General features: G+C 40.0%; 2 protein-coding genes across 3 annotated transcripts; both read left to right on the top strand.

Moving 5' to 3' along the window:
* The first annotated feature begins 1,146 nt into the window (after positions 1-1,146).
* cga (glycoprotein hormones, alpha polypeptide) lies at positions 1,147-2,957 on the top strand. Of its 2 annotated transcripts, XM_067613553.1 has the most exons (4): positions 1,147-1,234; positions 1,334-1,445; positions 1,738-1,922; positions 2,469-2,957. In XM_067613553.1, the coding sequence occupies exons 1-4, from the start codon at positions 1,208-1,210 to the stop codon at positions 2,541-2,543; spliced, it is 399 nt and encodes a 132-aa protein (XP_067469654.1). In that variant the 5' UTR covers positions 1,147-1,207; the 3' UTR covers positions 2,544-2,957. The 2 variants fall into 2 exon arrangements, with proteins under 2 accessions (XP_067469654.1, XP_067469653.1); XM_067613552.1 differs by lacking the exon at positions 1,147-1,234 and having other exon boundaries at positions 1,291-1,445.
* A 609-nt stretch (positions 2,958-3,566) lies between these two features.
* On the top strand, positions 3,567-15,478 carry znf292a (zinc finger protein 292a). Its single transcript, XM_067613541.1, has 8 exons — positions 3,567-3,764; positions 5,817-5,971; positions 6,895-6,973; positions 7,269-7,404; positions 7,576-7,778; positions 8,146-8,282; positions 8,629-8,770; positions 8,884-15,478. The coding sequence occupies exons 1-8, from the start codon at positions 3,615-3,617 to the stop codon at positions 15,043-15,045; spliced, it is 7,164 nt and encodes a 2,387-aa protein (XP_067469642.1). The 5' UTR covers positions 3,567-3,614; the 3' UTR covers positions 15,046-15,478.
* The last annotated feature ends 967 nt before the right edge of the window (positions 15,479-16,445 follow it).

Genomic DNA, 16,445 nt, shown 5'->3' with positions numbered 1-16,445 from the left:
TTTTGCAAAGAAGGGTACAAATGCTATAATACAAGCCAAAAAAGAAAAAGCAGCAGTAAAATCTCAGTCAGTGAGGTAATCTCATCCTCTACACTTACTGAATTACGAGTTTTAGGCCAAGGATTTATTACCAGCACAACCAAGGACACAGCACATGGGTACTAAAGTAAATAGACAGACAAAAAATCCCCCAAAAATTCATATTAATCCTTGACATTTCAGATGTTGGAGGTGGACTGATGGATACTCCTTAACGACTATCAGATATCTTTCCATTTATTCATAACAACTTCCATCCATCCTTCCTCCGGTTTTTAAGGAGCCATGGCACTGAAACAAGGAGTTCCTCAATATATCAACTGAAAATAGAATTCAAGCTTATTTAGATTTTTATCATTATTGTTATTTTAGGGAATTCCTCATTTTAAAAACTAATATACCATATGTTAGCAACCAGTATGCCTAATATGAAGTTATTGCATTAATATAGTAATTAATACATACTGTGTGTATGCAGGTAGATTATGTTATGGATACTCTTGAATCCTTTATTTAATTCATTCAATTAATGTGACAATGGCCCTCACAACTGGAATATGTCACAAAATCAATGAAAAGTGTGGTTGACTGATGCATGTTTGAAAATGGAGGAGAAATCATCATATCCAGTCAACGTAAAACATCTGAAGTCTTGAACTCTTTGTTTAAATGTTAAAGAATATGAGAAACATTAAATTTGCTTTAAGAAATGATATTTCAGCATCACTTTTTTTCCCCAAATTGTATGCTCTTCATTATTCAGAAACTCAAACAGAGCACTTACTGAGAAACATACTGCCTGTATTAATACCCCGACTGCAGTAAACCAAAAATGACCAAGAAAATCCTAAACTAATGACCCCCTCTTTGCTGTGACATGACAAATAATAACAACCACCAGTTACCAAGTAACAAAAACCCAGGGATTAATCCCAGCATTCATAGTCAGGATGGAAGGACAGCGGAAATTGACTGTCCATGGTTTATTCTTATCATTTTGTGCTTTAAAGGGATTATGAGAAAGTTAGCAAATTGGTCAGTGAGTCAGTGAGATCATTGATAAGGTTGGTAGGTTTCACTTAATCCAGGAAGGTGTAGCCGTGGACTGAGGGACGCAGGTATAAAATGAGATGGACTGACGCAGAGAGCCGTCCTGCGCTGAGGCACAATGAAGGGGAAACTTTCTCTCAACATGGTAAGACTGCTTCTCCAGGTATGACTTACTTATTGACAGCGCTTTGATTTAATAGCTTGTTCAATGACCGTTTATTTTCTTTTGTCTCTATGTTATCAGGTGACTGCTGCAACCACGATGGGCTCAGTGAAATCAGCTGGACTGTCTCTTCTTCTGTTGTCTTTTCTTCTTTACCTAGCTGATTCTTACCCCAATGTTGACTTATCAAACAGTAAGATTTGTTTATAATAGAAATATTTGTGTGTATTGCATCAGCCTCTTTCAGAAAAATCATATTTATATTACACATGAAATGTAAATGGTCAGAGCCTAATGAAACAAGCTGAAACCAAGGATTTATTTTAGTAAATTAGCACAATCTGCCAGTATTTATTGCAATCTTTACAAAGATGGTACACTTTGCTTTTAATTTCAGATCTCAAATGTTGCTGGCACGCTTTCACAAACTGTCACAATTAGTAATGCCTGATTCTGATTGTATAACTTCTATTATCCTTCTTAAGTGGGCTGTGAGGAATGCACACTGAAAAAGAACAACGTTTTCTCAAGGGATCGTCCGATCTATCAGTGCATGGGCTGCTGCTTCTCCAGAGCCTTCCCTACACCACTCAAGGCCATGAAGACAATGACAATCCCAAAGAACATCACCTCAGAGGCAACGTGCTGTGTGGCAAAGCACAGCTATGAGGTAAAGGTACACACAAGTTAAATGTCAGTCATACTTGGTTGCTAGGTTATAGTAAAGTTGAAATCAAATAATGGTCAAGATGCTGGTTTGAGTCTGGCTGGGGACATTTGTTGCACACGATCACCCTCTTTTTCCATTGTTTCCTGATTGTTTCTAGTATTGCTGTCAATGAAGGCTAAAATGTCCTAAAAAATCCTGTATTGATAGGAAACTATAAGTTGACTAAATCTTTCCCAATGTCTGCTCCAGTTTGGAAATAGTCGAAAATATATAATAACATTTCAATTTCATTCATGTTCAGTTTAGTTTTGGGAGATTTCTATGGATTTGGTAATGTCAACTCAGTGGTTTTAATGTACTGTTCTTTGTATTTTGTTTCAATCCTGGATTCTTTTGTTTCAAAAATATTCAGACATTTGTGCAGACATTTCAACCCCTCACACTGTGTTTGTATCATACATATACGAACCATTAATATGCTGCTGTTAACTGACTTGACTTTAATGTATGCTCTCGTGGTTTCCTCCTCATGTGTTCCTCTTTCAGACGGAAGTGGCCGGCATAAGGGTGAGAAACCATACGGATTGCCACTGCAGCACCTGCTATTTTCACAAGATATGACAGATGGGCGAGGGGTGTCATTCTGCAGCGCTCATCTTGGCAACGAATGGTGTTTCTTTTAATGTGCTCAAGCTCTTTTCTGTTTTGAAATTAACATGTCGCAAGATAGTATTTTTGGAGCAATTCTGTGTCTGTGATGTGTAATTAGACTATATTTTGGCATTGGTAGATGCATATGATTAATTGTAAATTGAAAAGCAATTAAAATGTGCACCCAGATTTTGTCTTTTTCATAAATGTGTGATGTGGTGTGGTGTGGTGTGTGTGTGTGTGTGTGTGTGTGTGTGTGTGTGTGTGGAGCACTCCATACATTACATTACTTGTAAATCACTTTGTGTAAAATAAGTTTGCCATCCTCTGAGGCTAAATAAAACTTCATTGAGTCTACATACTATAGTGCACATCATAGTTCAATACAGTAACAGATGTAGGTGATATTTCAGCATCACTCTTTTGAAAGTTTTTTATCCTCTTCATAATTTAGAAATGTAATAATAACACTTTTATGTCACTTATAGAGTAACATGCTGTACATTACATGTTAGATCAGGTGGTTTATCAGAAAAAGAGTCTTTCAGCTGATCCCCTGTCAGTGAACGAACATCTGTCCTTCTGAAGTGTCCCTGAGCAAGTCACACTGAATCAGGGCTGACTGCACTCCCACCACCCTGGAGGGAGGTGAAATCTTCCCATAGGGGGAGGGGGTATGAAAGATGAATTAAAACTTTAGTGAGAATACAACATATTTGGTGCATGTTGGTGGTGTTTTTTTCTGATGATGATCACTGCCTGGAGGTCATAGCTTACCTGCAGTGTCTTTGCATTTATTCATCGAGGAATCCAATCATCCTGAGACTGTAGCTGATGACCAAACATATCACGTCCAGCTTGTGTGCACAGTGTGATTTTGTGTCATAGATGCTTTGTTGACACGAGGGGTGTGTACATGAGGGGTGTGTTGGGCACACATTTAATATTTTACCCCCACTTCCCCCCCTCCCCCCCAAATGCGTGCGCGTGCGAGTCTAGCAGCGTAACATCTGTGCGTACGCGGTCGTGATTGTTGTGAAGATGGCGGAGGGGGAGACAGAGAAGGAATATGACACACGGAAAGCTATCGAGGAGCTCCGAGAGCGGTTCCAGGGTTTGACCACAGTTCTGAAAGAGAGCTCGCAGTCTCCGCTGGACGCCTCTCTGCATTTCTGCCAGGAGTTTTGCCAGGTTAGCCTGTTCTCCTGCTGCTCATCCCGGGCAGCCTGCAGCCCCTCTGGCTTCCTGGCCGAGGATGCGCGTCTACGTTTGCTACAACAATGTAGCTAAGGGGGCTAGCTGACTAGCTAGCCTGGCATTTCAAGATGGGGAAAAAAAAGTCCTCCGTGGTTTTCAGCCATTCTCGCAATGATGTTTGTCCGTGGCGTGTACTTATTTGCAAAGTCTGACTATCCACGCGGCGGGAAGTCACGCTGCTGTGTGCGCACTGTGCATGCATTACTCGTATTTTCCAGGCCAGATAGCTAATAGCAGATGAATGTTGCTAGCTGGTATGCAGGGTCCCCCTGTCCTGTGCAGTGGTCGTGCTGTGCAAAAAATGGATAGCTACGTTAGCGAGATTTTACTGGGCGATAATATGCACCGAAATATACGACTGTACCAGCTGCAGAAAATACTCAAACGTCTCAACACTGCATCTCCGCGCCTGTTTAGGTTTTTGCTTGGTGTAAAAATGGGTTACTTTTGTGAAGCTGCTTCATTGTACGGGCAGGTCAATGGTTTTTTTTCCAAGGTGCTAGCCCAGGCCGTTTGCACTAATTAATCCAGCTAAGCACATCAGCGGAGATGTTCATTATAGTCATATAACCATCGCCAGTAAAGGATGGTAAACAGATGTCAGTATTATAGACGCGGATCTGCCTGCAGCTGGCAGAGACTGTGATTCAAAAAGGGAAAGTGAGGCAGTGGCCAATGACTCCATTACACATCCTCTTCATTAATTTGCCCAGACCACGTAAATATCATGCGAGGTCTCCATTTACCTGATAATCTCGGCGATACTGCAAAGATGACTTATATTACAGCCAGTTCGTGTGAGATCATATAGTTTGTTTCTGTCCCACATTACCCGGCAGAGGGGAATTCATGCAACTTAAAAGTTATTTGGAAAAAGAAAAAAAACAAAAAAAAACAGGGACGAGCCTCGGACTGTGTGCAGCTCAGTTGTGGCAGAGATTTGTTTGAAAAAGGAGGGAGGATAAAAAAAGGTTTTCTTTGCAGAACCACATATAACATTGGTGCTTTGTTGTCTTAGATGCTCTATAACTTATTCATGTAATTAGTATATAATAACATTATAAATATTTATCAAAATGTGCTTTCTTTGTTCTTTATAGTTTGTGATTGCATTATATATAGTTTTTCCATCATCCAAAGATTAGTAGTGACTTTTTGAAATTAAAGACAACCGCCAGCTGAAAAGTCTTCAAAATGTACATTGGTCCCAATGTGCTATTACACGTTTGTATCCAGTCCTAGTACAGACAAAAGTACTTATAATGTACATTGTTTTGATTTTGATACTGTCAGCAGTCATAATTATGAAGCTTACTTGTTGTCTTTTACTGGTTAAGCCAAAATGTACTTGGTCTATGTTATTGATAAAGGGGCATCACTAAAAATAGTTCATTTATATGTAATTACAGTTATACAACTCCTTTGGTGTACTGAGCTATAGAAAGTACAAATAAGTATTTTACAAAGATGAAAATAGTTAAGGAATAAAAAAAGGAATAAAATAAAAAGGAATAAACAAAATATGGCTGCTACTAACCATTATTTTCATTATATTGTCAGTTGATTTTTAGAATAATAGATTATTTTAGTCTATAAGACATCAGAAAATAGTGAAAAATGCCCATCATAATTGCATCAAAAGTGATGTCTCCAAATTGGTTGTTTTTATATAGAAAGTTACTGAGAAACACAAAGAAAATTCAACTTTACAACTATATAAAACAGATCGTAATATGCAAATCCTAATATGTGGAAAAAGAATGTTCTGCATTTTTGCTTGATTAATGACGATTAATCGATGATTCCTATTGTAAAAGTAAAAATATTTGTGGTGTATGTACATAGTTTTTGTTTTTCCAAACTTAACAAAAAGGGAATTTGCCAATTCAGCGGCTGGCTTTGGCTTAACTTTTTCTGCCTTAAAATAAGTCGATGGCCTTTTTCTAACTTTAGTATTTTAATGTTATGTTTAATGTTTTTATCCAGGTCCTTGTGGAACATGCCGGCCGTTGGAAAACTGATGAGGATCCACTGCCTTTGCTGGAGGTCTACACTGTGGCCATCCTCAGCTTTGCTAACGCCGCCTCCTGTCTCTCCTCCGAATGTGAAAACGTGCAACTCCTACTTGAAAAGTTAGCACTGTGAGTAGAAACTCTGATATGGTTGTCTCTTGAAATTAGTTTTCTTTACTCGTGTATTATTTTTCGTATTCCATCAAACGGCGTCTGTGTAATACCATGATCTCTAATGTGTGTTATACAGTAATAACATAAAAGTTGTATGTTGGGAAAAAACATGAGGTCTGTTTTTAATGTTAAAGTAAAAGTGGCAAAGAATGAGTCATAGGTTTGTTTGTTGACCTTTCACTTTCACTGTTGTAGTTTTGAGTGTATTCCTCATCAGTGATTGCCAAGACAGACAGTGGTCTATTTAGTTATTACATGCAAGATGCACAATATTTGACAAAAAGAATAAAACAAAACCCACCCAAAATCCACAAGGAGATGTCGTTACGAAAAGTTTGGAAATACTCCTCGAACAATCTCCAAGAACTTCTCAGCTATTCACACAATGTGCACTTCAAGTAGTTATGAAGGCAAAGTCCTTGAGGCTATAATACGGAATAAAAATGTAGGCTACCTCTTGTGGAGCTTCGACATATTTGGGCTGAGCTGCAGAGTATACTTGGCACATGGAGATGCAGCACGTACACAAAATGAAATGAATCAGAGGCATACAACAATTATTAATGTCAAGGAACAGTTATGGATTACAATGATTGATCTGGCCATTCTGAACATTATTATTATTATTTTCTATTGCTACCAGATTAAAAAAAAAAGACAGTTGTGAGTGAACCCTTTTTTGATCCATGTAACTGAAGTCACTACTGCTGATTTACACCTCCCATTTTTCCTGTTCATCATCTCCATTATGTTTCCAAAAAAGCAAAACTGACTTTACAGCACCACACTTTGTGAAGTTATTCTTGTATGGTTACCCTTAATTTGTGGAGTGTGTGACCTAAATGTGGTTTTAACAAATGACTGTGTTGGATTCACAGGAGCTGTGCAGAGCTGGTACTCTTACTGCCCCAGCATGTCCCTGGTGCCTTATGGGAGGAGTTTCAGTCCTCCATGAAGGTCAGTATCCCCACGGCTGTTAGTAGACTTTTTTTTGTTGCTTATTTTTCCAGTGACACACAACGAGAAGGTCTTAAGTAATTAGATTGCATTTGGTTTAGCTCAGCTTTGAGAAGAAATGAAAATATGGACGAAAATGTTTGTTTGAAATGGTTCTCTGAACAAAAATTACATTGAAAAATGTAAACTCTAATTACTATAACAGTTATTTCATACTCTTGACTGTGTGGGCTTAGCATTTTCAATTAAGTTTTACTAATTTAATTATTACACATTTATTTGTCTTCTTTTGCAGTTGGCACACAGCCTTTTGCAGGAAAGTGGGAGCACACAGCTTCGCCTGCTTTCAGTTCTGGCACAGCAGGATGGCGTCTGGTCCAACACCACACTAAGCAGCATCCTGTCCAATACAATCCCTCAAACTGAGCAAGGTAAGTTCTCACTTGTTTACAAGTATATTGTTTTGGAGACACGTAACACTAACTTTTAAAGCTGAAGTTTCATGAAATTACTGTTGTTCAGTGTTAATAGTAATCGTTCATTGTCTCTCATCTGTAGTCTCTCAACTCTTGTGTCTGTCTTCTGCTTTTTTTCTTATTTAGTTCATGAGTATCTTGAGTTGGAAGGTCCCACACTTCTAAATATGCGAATAAAGCACCTTATCAAAGTGGACAGTGTTGATAAAGCTGCTGTCCTTGCAAAGATGTGCTCAGAATATCCGGGATATGAAGGAAAAGGGAACTTCAAACAAACCTACTTGCTCTGCATCTGCATGACCAAAAGTCAAGAGCAGCTAATGGATGAAGTAAGAAATGACACAAAACATCATTGTTCTTTGTACATACAAAGTCATTAAATTCAACACTTGAATGAGCGCTGTGCTTCTGAAGCAACAGATCTTTTTCTCTGCAAATCTCCTATCAGTAATCTTGAACTGAGGCCATCTTTTAGTGTAACATTATATTGTCATTACAATGTACGTTCAAGTCAAATGCTTCAGTAATACAAATGGAACTCAAAATTAATTGTTTTTCCATATTCCTACTGAAAGTGAACCCAACAAACAAAACCCAGTAGTTGCTCAATAATCACAGGTCCTAAGTGACAGATATTAATTCGATTCCATTTAAACTGATTGATGATTTGATTATTTCTATCTTTCTCTCCAATAGATATCATCAATAGACTGTAAAGATGCTCTTGAAATGATTTGCAACTTGGAGTCAGAGGGAGATGAGAAAGGAGCGCTCTGCTTATGTTCTGCCTTTCTCAAGCGACAGCTTCTCCAAGGAGATGTTTACTGTGCCTGGTAAGTGTTGATGTTTGTTTCAGCAAAATACTCTTAAAACACTTACAAAAGTACTCTTGCCAATCAAGTTGTCAGGGGACAAGTTATTTATTATGAAATTGAACTTGAAGCAATCACTGTAATAAACATGTACACACAGTGTCACAAGCACAAAGATCCATGCTCTGTTGAGCATTATTGCAGATCCCGACTGTTTGTTTTAACAACCATGTCTCTTAATATTTGAAGGTAAATAGTCCAACTGTGAAAGAATGGTTTAGTTTTGTGGTTATCTGTGATCTGAATTAACTATATTTACCTTTTTAATGTCAAAGTCTTTAACAGCTCTGTTCGTGATCTTTTCCAGGGAACTCACATTGTTCTGGAGTAAGCTACTCATGCGTTTAGAGTCGTCAGCTGATTCGTTTCTCAGCCACAGCAAAGAGATGGCTCTTCTCTGCAGAAGTGTCTGTCACATTCTATTTCTCATCAAAGTCATCCAAAATGAGGTAATAAAAAGTCTACAAATTTCAAGCTGATAGTAGAACCATTAAACATTATAATCCACACCAAAATGACCTCAGAATCCTTTGAATTTATGTTACCTTTTTTATTTCTTCAGGTTGGAGAGGTGGGGCTTCCAGTGTGCGTGGAAATGTGCATTCAAGCTCTGAAAATGACCTCCAGCGACCATAAGGATAGCAAGTCTACCATCTGCAAGACTATTTCCTGCCTCTTGCCAACTGATCTAGAAGTTAAGCGTGCATGCCAGCTGACTGAGTTCCTCCTCCAGCCCACGGTTGACTCGTATTATGCTGTAGAGTCACTTTACAACGAACCTGACCAAAAGCCCGAGGAGGATGGGAGTCTACCAGTGCCCAATTCTTTACGCTGCGAGTTACTGCTGGCCTTGAAGACACAGTGGCCTTTTGATCCAGAGTTCTGGGACTGGAAAACACTGAAACGCAATTGCTTGGCACTGATGGGTGAGGAGGCAGCTATTGTGTCATCTATTGACACACTCAATGACACAGATGAACAAGAGGTGGAAAGTGCACTTGGCAAGATCCCTGAATACAGAGACCTGGAGGATTTTCTGTTAACCACTACAAATGAACTCAATGAAATCACAGATGAGAGAGAAAAAAACAGAGAGGCTAAAAAACTTAGGGAGCAGGGATTTGTGTCTGCTCGGTTCAGAAATTGGCGAGCCTACATGCAATATTGTGTTTTGTGTGACAAGGAGTTCTTGGGTCACAGAATTGTTCGGCATGCTCAGAAGCATTTCAAAGACGGAGTGTATCTTTGTCCAATTTGTGCTGACAGTTTTGAAAGTAGGGAGGTTTTAGAGCCACATGTAGCATCACATGTAAAGCAATCTTGCAAAGAGAGACTGGCTGCAATGAAAGCTGCTAGGAAGGTAACCAAACCACCTCAGTCCCCTAAAAGCCCATCAAAAAATGCAAAAGTTGCTGCCAAGACAAACATTAGTCCTGTTAAAATTGAATCTCAAATTGGCAACCAATCAGTAAACACAGCTCCTGTTAAGATAGAACAAACTACATCTGACACACAAATAAGTCAAGACTGTTTCTGCCCTGTAAAAAACTGTTCCAAGGCTTTCAAGTTTTTCCGTAACCTCATGGCTCATGTCCGATCACACAAAAACGACGAAGAGGCCATGAGGTTTTTAGAGATACAAAAACAGAAAGTAGTGTGCCAGTATTGCAGACGGCAGTTTGTTAATGTCAGACATCTTAATGATCATTTGCAGATGCACTGTGGCACAAAACCATACATCTGTATACAATTGGATTGCAAGGCCAACTTTAATTCCAATTCTGAACTTCTCATGCATAGAAAAACACACGCAGAGTTTAAGGCACAATGCATGTTCCCTAACTGCGGCAAAGTTTTCAGTGAGGCCTACCTTTTGTATGATCACGAGGCTCAGCATTACCTTACCTACACCTGCCAAACGGATAACTGTGGTAAAATATTCTACTCACAGTCCCAATTCTTGTCTCATCAAGAGAATCACGCTACAAATGATGCAGTTAACAATTTGCCCATCACAAATCAAAACCCTCCCGTCACTCCAAACGTTGAACCAACACTTGCGAGTGCCCCGAGCAAAGACGATATGTGTTCTGCTGTTGATTGCTTTGAGAGGATTAATACAGATGTATATATGAACGAAGCATCGAAGGCAAGCACATCACCTTGCAGATCACCTGAGTGTTCTAAAGAACCTGGTCCTCTAAGAGTGAAACACTCAATTGAAAGTATGCTGAATTCTGTGGGAGATCTTGAAATGAAAGAACCAGAGAAATGTTACACTCCACTGACAAACCCCACTCCAGTACCAGCTGATATGGAACCAGCACCAGAGGCTCCAGATACGCACCATGATGTGGCAGGGCAAGGTGAGATTCCTCCCGTATATCCTGTACCTAATGCTACAAATCCTGTAGTAAGTCCACAGGGAGAGGGGCATAATAATGTGCAAGCCAATGAATTTCAGAAAGCGATACCACAAATCATTTCTCCATCTCAAATCAAGACAGAAATTCCTTGTTCACTACAAGGATATCCCTCCAGCACGCCTGCTGTAACTGGCAATGAAGAGAACCTGCACTGCTGCCCATATAATGTCTGTACACGGGCATACAGTACAAACAAAAGTCTATCCAGGCATGTGAAGAAGCAACACCCTGAAATATTTGAGGACTGGAAATTGGCAAAGAAATATAACAAAGTGGCCAAAATTACAGCAAAAAAGGCCCCAGTTGGACCAGCTTCACCCAATCTGTCCCAGAACCCGGTGAACAGGCCGTCAGATCAGTCGGGACAACTATGCAACAAACCCGGGATGCAGCAAATGGATTACCCAGTGGGATGTTCAGCCTCACATGCCCAATGTTATCCTAGCTCAATGGAGCCTGTGCCTATCACTCCAATGGTGAACCCCACACTGTACCCGTCATGGGGAAGCCCAAACAGTTCCAGTGGACTAATGCAGTCAGACATGTCCCAGTCTTGGTCTTCACCTCCTATCAACAACTGCTATCCAGATGCCTTCAACATGAATGAGTACCCCTCCCGCAGCTATCCTCAATGGCAGGCAGACCCTTATCAAACATCAGCGTCTCTCCCATCTGAAAGAGATCATTCAATGGCAGCTATACATGGTCCTTCTATGTCTAACGCTCCTTCAGATTCGAGTTTGATGTCTCAATATGTGTCCAGTTCTTTGATGCTTGACAATGGAGGGCAAATGCATAATGGAGGGCATCAGTATGGACTAATGCCTCCAGAGGGCAGTGGAGACAGTGTAAATGTGAGAAAAGGCAGTGCAAGTACGACAGGACAGTTGGATAATGGAAACAGTATCTCAACAATTGAGAGCCTACCTGAAGGAGGTTACCACACTCCATATGCTCAGAGTGAAAACTCTTGTCCCACTCAGAGCTCATCAGTTGATATTCCTTTGAAATGTCTGAGCCCAGAGGCCCAAGTTGCTTTAAAAGCTACAACTGAATTAATTAAAACAGAAAACATCCAAACTCCTGGTTATGAACAGATGGAAAACGCTGTGGATGGCATGCTTAGTCCACAGAGTGTAATCAACACTGATTTTCCTTACGACGAGGACTGTGCTAATGCTGAATGCGAGGCCACCCCCTCAGATGAAAAGGGCGTTGACCCTGACCCTCAAAAAGGAAAACGCAGCAGGTTAAGCAAGCGAACCAAATGGCCAGCCATCATTAAGGATGGCAAGGTTATCTGTAGGAGATGCTTCAGAGAGTTCACAAGCACAAAGTCTCTGGGAGGTCACCTATCCAAACGCTCACAGTGTAGGCCATTAGATGAAATTGACCTGACGGCAGATTTGCCAACATCATTTCTTGATTTTCTTAATGACCCTCATGTCCCTGACACTAATGGAGCAACATACAATACGTCAAATGGTGATTTTTCACAAGAGTCTTGTAGCTTGACTACTCTGACTTCACCTATGGTGTTGAAACAGGAACCCCAATATACAAATATAATAGATTACTCAAACTCCTTCTCTGGTGCCCCAGAAAACCAGCAAGAGAAGGCAGCAGAGTTGGCTTATCCAGCCCTCACTGTACCTTATCAAGAGGATCACTTGATGGAAATTTCCCATGCCTTCCAAAGGCTGGATTTGATTGAGGCTGCGCAAGAGAAGATGCGGAGTAATCTGTCCTTAGAACAAAAAGTCAGTCATTGTGATACAACTTCTGACATTGAAAAAAGTAAGATACTGAGCAAAATTGACGACAAGCCCCCTGAAAAGGTACCTAAACCTTTTAAATGCGACCAGGATGATTGTGAGTACTCATTCATGACAAAGGAGGCATTATTCAGACACTTGAGTAAAATGCATGATTACTCAAATGAGATGATAGAAGAACTAAAAAGAACCCCATGCAAACTGTCTCCATATCCTTGTCAGATTTGCCCAAAAACGTTTACGAGAACAACTGGGTTGAGAATTCACTATGAAAAAGTCCACCGTTTGTCAAAGACGGAAATGCAGAAGCTTAGGATCAGTGCTCGAAATAGGCGTGCATTTAGGCTAAACAAAGAGGATGTGTTTATTAGCCGTGCAACCACTGATGCCAATGCCAATCGCACGACACAATCTGCAGCTGTATTACCTGCTATAAAGCAAGAACCATTTGACATTGCAATTGCACCTCAAACAGATAGTGAGAACAATCCAGAAGTTCCTCATGTTACTTCACCAGGAGATGTAGTAAAAGAGAGCTTCACACATGCGGTATCAACTGTTACACAGCTACCGTCACCTCAAAGCTATATGAATGATAGGCCATTCGGCGAGGTGGCACCTGAGAAAGTTCCTGAGAAATCCCCAGAGCAACATAAAGTGGCTGTCATAAACAAGAGTCCAGATGTGAAACAGAAATCCAACTTAAAAAAGAAACTCAGTCCAGTTGGGGCATCAAAGGAGCAGCGAGGAAGAGCAGATGCATTATTAAGTAAAAGTCCAAAGTCTAGCCCTCCTACTGCATCTGCTTCATCCTCCCCAGAAAAACCCGGCAGCTCCAAAAACACGCCAACAAAGGATGAATCCCTGAAGAAGGAAAAACTTCAGAAACGACTAGGGCTCAAGATGTGTGACACAGACAACGCCTACAGTCCATACAGACCATATCGCTGTGTTCATGAAGGATGCACTGCTGCATTTACCATCCAGCAAAATTTGATTCTCCATTACAGAGCCATGCATCAGGCATCCCTGCCCCCAAGCAAAGCTGAACCAGATGTTGAAAAGACTAGTGTTAAAAATGGACCAGAGAGCAATCAGAGCATAAGTAAAGATAATGAAGTCAGGTGTCAAGTGAAAAACTGTTCAAGGGTGTTCATGGGAATCACAAGGTTAGTGCAGCATTACCTCTTACTTCACAAGTTTACCCGTGACAAAGCCACCGCCATGATGGCGAGCATGTCCATAGGGACTTTCAACTGTGACCGGCCAGAATGCGCTCTCCCCTTCAATTCTGTGGAGAAGTACATAGAGCACATTAAGAATTACCACAAGGAAATTGCCATCTCTGAGAGCGGCTCAGTCGATACCACTTTCAGGTGCGAGTATGAGCAATGTGACCGTGTTTACTCTACGAAATCAAACCTCCTCCGTCACCTGATTAAAAAGCATGATTATGTTTATGATCCGAAAGCAAGTGACGGAAGAAGGACTAAGTCAGTGGGGCTCTTCCCGGGGCTTAACAACGGGAAAGAAAATGTTGAAAACAAATTCAAAGTGAAGAAGAAAAACACTAAAAAGAAAGATGGGAAGTCCATTGAGCATTGGACTAGTTTTGGGAAACCTACACTAAAATCCCACGATGAAGCATCAGCCATGTGCACTAAGAAGTTTGCCTTGCAGTATCCATGCATGATAATAGGCTGTGATGCAGTGGAGCAGGCTGAAAGAAATATATTTAAGCATTACACCACTCATGGCCTCACAGAGCGTTACATTGAAGACCAGAGAAGTCAGTTCATATTCTGCAAAAAGTACTCACGTGCCAGATTTAAAGATGCAAACAAATCGGAGGGCGCGTCAAGTACATCCTCTGAGGAGACGGAGCCAGAAGATGGTGAAAAGTCCAGTGACCAGAAAACAGATGAGCTGGTGGATAGAATAGGCCAAGAGGACAGCAAGCTGTCCAACGACGACAGTGCAGAATCTCAAGCTTCCACTGGGACAGAAGGGGGAACCAAAAGGGGCCGTCCCAGAAAACCTGCACATCCTACACCAGCTTGTCCAGAGAGGATGCAGACCCTTAGGAATCGTACGACTGTTAACAGTTCAAGAGAGAACTCAAATCCTGGTACCCCTACAGCCCAAGAACAACGAGATGACGGGGTTATGCCAGGGTCTTTCAAACCTTTAGGACTTGAGGACTCTTTCCTTAAGTTCTTGGAAACCTCAGAGTCAACCCACTCTTCCAAACGGAAACTAAACGACAAATCTAGTGCCGAACTGCCGTCCAAAAGACAACAAACTCACAAACAGAAATCTGCAGTGAAAACTAAAATAACTGATGATTTTAGAGGTTGTGAAAATCTTGTCGACTTCAGAAATCCCCTTAATCTAAAATCAGTGAGCAATGTCAAGATTGTCATGGATAAAACATTTTCAGACGGTGCTGATCTTTTGCTAAAGCAGCTACAAGATATGAGGCCCATAGTCATAATAAAAAAGTGGCTTTATAGCGGATCATAGCCCGATACTTTCTTTTCAACTCAATCTCACTCAGGATTTGAGAAGTATGCTGCAGAATGGTTTGTTTGTTAATGCATCAGATTTCCAACTGTTAACAGTAATGGTCACAGTTAACGATGAAATGGCCTATTTTGTACTTATTGAAAAATGTCTTGGATGATTTTAAGTATGTATGTTAGTTATAATAACCAGGTAATCTATAGGGCATAGATTTTAGAAACATGTTTGTATTTATGCTTAGTACTGAAGATGTTTTTTTTTTCTTTTGCTAAATGGAGACTTTTAAAGAAAAACTGTTTTTATATATCCCTATGGGATTTCAAGTTCTGTTTGTATTTATTTCATCCTTTTTCAACACTAGTAGACCTATCTGTAATATTTACATGTCTTCCACAAAGTGTTCAATAAAATGTTACTGGTTCTTTTTGTAAAATATTGTCAACTGATATTTTTTGTGTCAAGTTTGTTTTCTGGTATCTGACTTTTACTTTACTTAACAGTACAGTAAACTTGTACAGACAGTTTTTTCTCATGCACTGTCCTCTGCAACAGGATACAGTTGGTTAAATATTGATAGGTTATCTTAATTTTCCTCTGGAAAGTAGACCAGCTTGTCATACATCTAGCTGAACATAGATACATTTCAGACAAATTAATAAGCCAAAACTCGCAGCAGGACAAGCATAATGTAAATAATTAAATTAAAAATGGCCCAATTTCATTTAGCTGCTTCAGTTTCAGGGTCCTGATTAATGCTGCCTTGCTGTCACACTGTGGGACACTTGAATAGATCACTAGTGTTATGAGTATTGTGAAAAGGGCTTAGAGAGCAAGGTCACCTAAATGAATGTCCTTGTTTACTGCACAAGGTACTAATTTGGAGGACTCGGATGAAAATAAATGACACAATTTAATTTTTCCTTAAACACTCCAATAAAAAATGCAATAAAATCTACAATATAATTCTTGTATGAAGGGACTCCAAATTGAAATCATCACAAATATAAAATTTGGAAAACATAACAGATGTCCCTGACATGATATACAACAGTGGTAGGAAAATAGTGGCCAAAGGGCCAAATAAGGCTGTGCAGGAAAAATATTTGGTCCCCTGATGAAAGCTTTGATTTCCATAGTTTACATCAAAACTTATACATACTTTTCACAAATCTACTGAGGATATCTTAACGCAAGGCTCCTGTAAATCCCAATTAATGTAATATAACCTTGTTACATCTATTACTGCTCCCACACGAGGAGAGGCATTAAAACTATAGTTGCTCCATGCCATTTGAACAGCAAATGGTGCTGAAATTAATTCTAATAAATTTACCAGAAGTTAAGTTTAATGTGTGAATTCAAAAACTTTAGCCTATGCAACCATAGCAGTTTTGTTCTTC

Source organism: Thunnus thynnus, chromosome 16 (assembly GCF_963924715.1).
Source record: "Thunnus thynnus chromosome 16, fThuThy2.1, whole genome shotgun sequence".
Classification (NCBI taxonomy): domain Eukaryota; kingdom Metazoa; phylum Chordata; class Actinopteri; order Scombriformes; family Scombridae; genus Thunnus; species Thunnus thynnus.
Note: the sequence above shows the minus strand (reverse complement) of the source record. Positions and strands in the feature narration are given on the sequence as shown.

Bases quoted from the DNA above. Each gene is read 5' to 3' on its own strand.
- cga (XM_067613552.1), top strand. From the start codon at position 1,298: ATGACCGTTTATTTTCTTTTGTCTCTATGTTATCAGGTGACTGCTGCA. The intron at 1,446-1,737 runs GTAAGATTTGTT...ATCCTTCTTAAG, and splicing joins CAATGTTGACTTATCAAACA to TGGGCTGTGAGGAATGCACA. The intron at 1,923-2,468 runs GTAAAGGTACAC...TTCCTCTTTCAG, and splicing joins TGGCAAAGCACAGCTATGAG to ACGGAAGTGGCCGGCATAAG.
- znf292a (XM_067613541.1), top strand. From the start codon at position 3,615: ATGGCGGAGGGGGAGACAGAGAAGGAATATGACACACGGAAAGCTATC. The intron at 6,974-7,268 runs GTCAGTATCCCC...CTTCTTTTGCAG, and splicing joins AGTTTCAGTCCTCCATGAAG to TTGGCACACAGCCTTTTGCA. The intron at 7,405-7,575 runs GTAAGTTCTCAC...TTTCTTATTTAG, and splicing joins AATCCCTCAAACTGAGCAAG to TTCATGAGTATCTTGAGTTG.